Source organism: Microcebus murinus, chromosome 4 (genome assembly GCF_040939455.1).
Source record: "Microcebus murinus isolate Inina chromosome 4, M.murinus_Inina_mat1.0, whole genome shotgun sequence".
Taxonomy (NCBI): Eukaryota; Metazoa; Chordata; class Mammalia; order Primates; family Cheirogaleidae; genus Microcebus; species Microcebus murinus.
Window position 1 is genome coordinate 55,471,083 of NC_134107.1, and position 1,474 is coordinate 55,472,556.

General features: G+C 42.1%; 1 protein-coding gene across 1 annotated transcript; it reads right to left on the minus strand.

The window, feature by feature from the left end:
• Positions 1-532: 532 nt before the first annotated feature.
• On the minus strand, positions 533-1,474 carry LOC105883399 (olfactory receptor 52H1-like). The gene has a single exon (XM_012786466.2). It carries the CDS (start codon positions 1,472-1,474, stop codon positions 533-535), a length of 942 nt encoding a protein of 313 aa, XP_012641920.2.

Consider the following 1,474-nt stretch of genomic DNA (forward strand, 5'->3'; position numbering starts at 1 on the left):
AAAAGATGAGCAACTGTATGTAATCTCAGATGAGCAGGGAAAAATGTAAAGTAATAAAGAACACAAAGGAGAAATTACTGATGTATAAAATATAGACTGAAGAAGTGTGAAGCAGTAAGTTTGATAATCATAGCAGAGAGGATTAATAACTACTAAAAAGGGAAGATAAGAGGTGTTGCCTTCAATTCATAAGTTGAGAAATACAGGGGTGAATTGCATGTTAGGAAACATCTATCCTTCAAATATTTTAAGATTAGCAATAAGAAAGATGTAATCCCCAGTTTTAGTGCTCTTCTGTATAAGTCATCAGCTTTTTCACACAAGTGATGAGAAAACTAAACCAAGAAAACCCTAGATTTTCTTGAACTTTATAAGATTTTCTTTCTTCCCCTCCCTCCTGCCTATATTTTGCGCTTGATTAGAATGCTGAATTTTCAAATTAATAGCAGTTCCAGCTTTATTTTTATATCTTTCGGTGTTACATAACATTTTGCCAAATCAATTATACCTAAATTTTTCCTTCAGTGTCCACTCATTGTGACTTCTTCAAAGAAAAGAGAAGAATAAATTTTTCCTGGATCTGCTTTGTCTTTACTTCATAAACAATAGGATTTAGAGCAGGAGGGACAGCCACATAAAGGTTGGCAAATAGGATGAGCACATTTCTAGGGACATTGTGCCCAAAGTGATGAGCAAGGATGGAGAAGGCGGCAGGTGTGTAAAACATGAGGATGACACAGACGAGGGAGCCGCAGGTACTGAGGGCCTTTTGGCGGGCACTCCGTGATGAGAGTTGAAAGACAGCATGGAAGATGAAGGTATAGGAAACAGCAATAAAGATCACGTCTGAGAGGACAGTCATGACAGGTACAGCAAATCCATACCAGATGTTGATGGAGATGTCAGCAGAAGAAAGCCGAGCAACACCTATATGCTCACAGTATGCGTGCAGGATGACACGTGTCCTGCAAAAGGGTAGCCGCTTTATAAGAAAAACATCCGGCAGGATGACAGAGAAGCTCCTCGCAATGATGCTCACCATAAGTCTGATGACCACCTGCGGAGTCAGGATGGTGGTATATCTCAAGGGAAAGCAGATGGCCACATAGCGATCAAATGCCATGGCCAACAGGATGGCTGAGTCCATTACAAAGCTGAAGTGGAGGAAGAACACCTGAGTGAGACAACCAGAGAGGGTTATTTCTTGGGAGCTAAGCCAGAGGTTACTAAGCAGTTTGGGCACTGTGGCAGTGGACAAGATGACATCCGTGGTGGCCAGCATACAGAGGAAGAAAAACATGGGCTCATGGAGGCTGTGCTCAACTGCAATGAGGTAGAGCAGGGTGCTATTGCCCAGAATACCCACAACATAAATGCCACAAAAAGGAATTCCAATCCACATGTGGAACTTCTCCAGGCCGGGTATTCCAACAAGGGTAAAGGAGCTGGGGTTGTAACAGCTCAAGTTATGCAT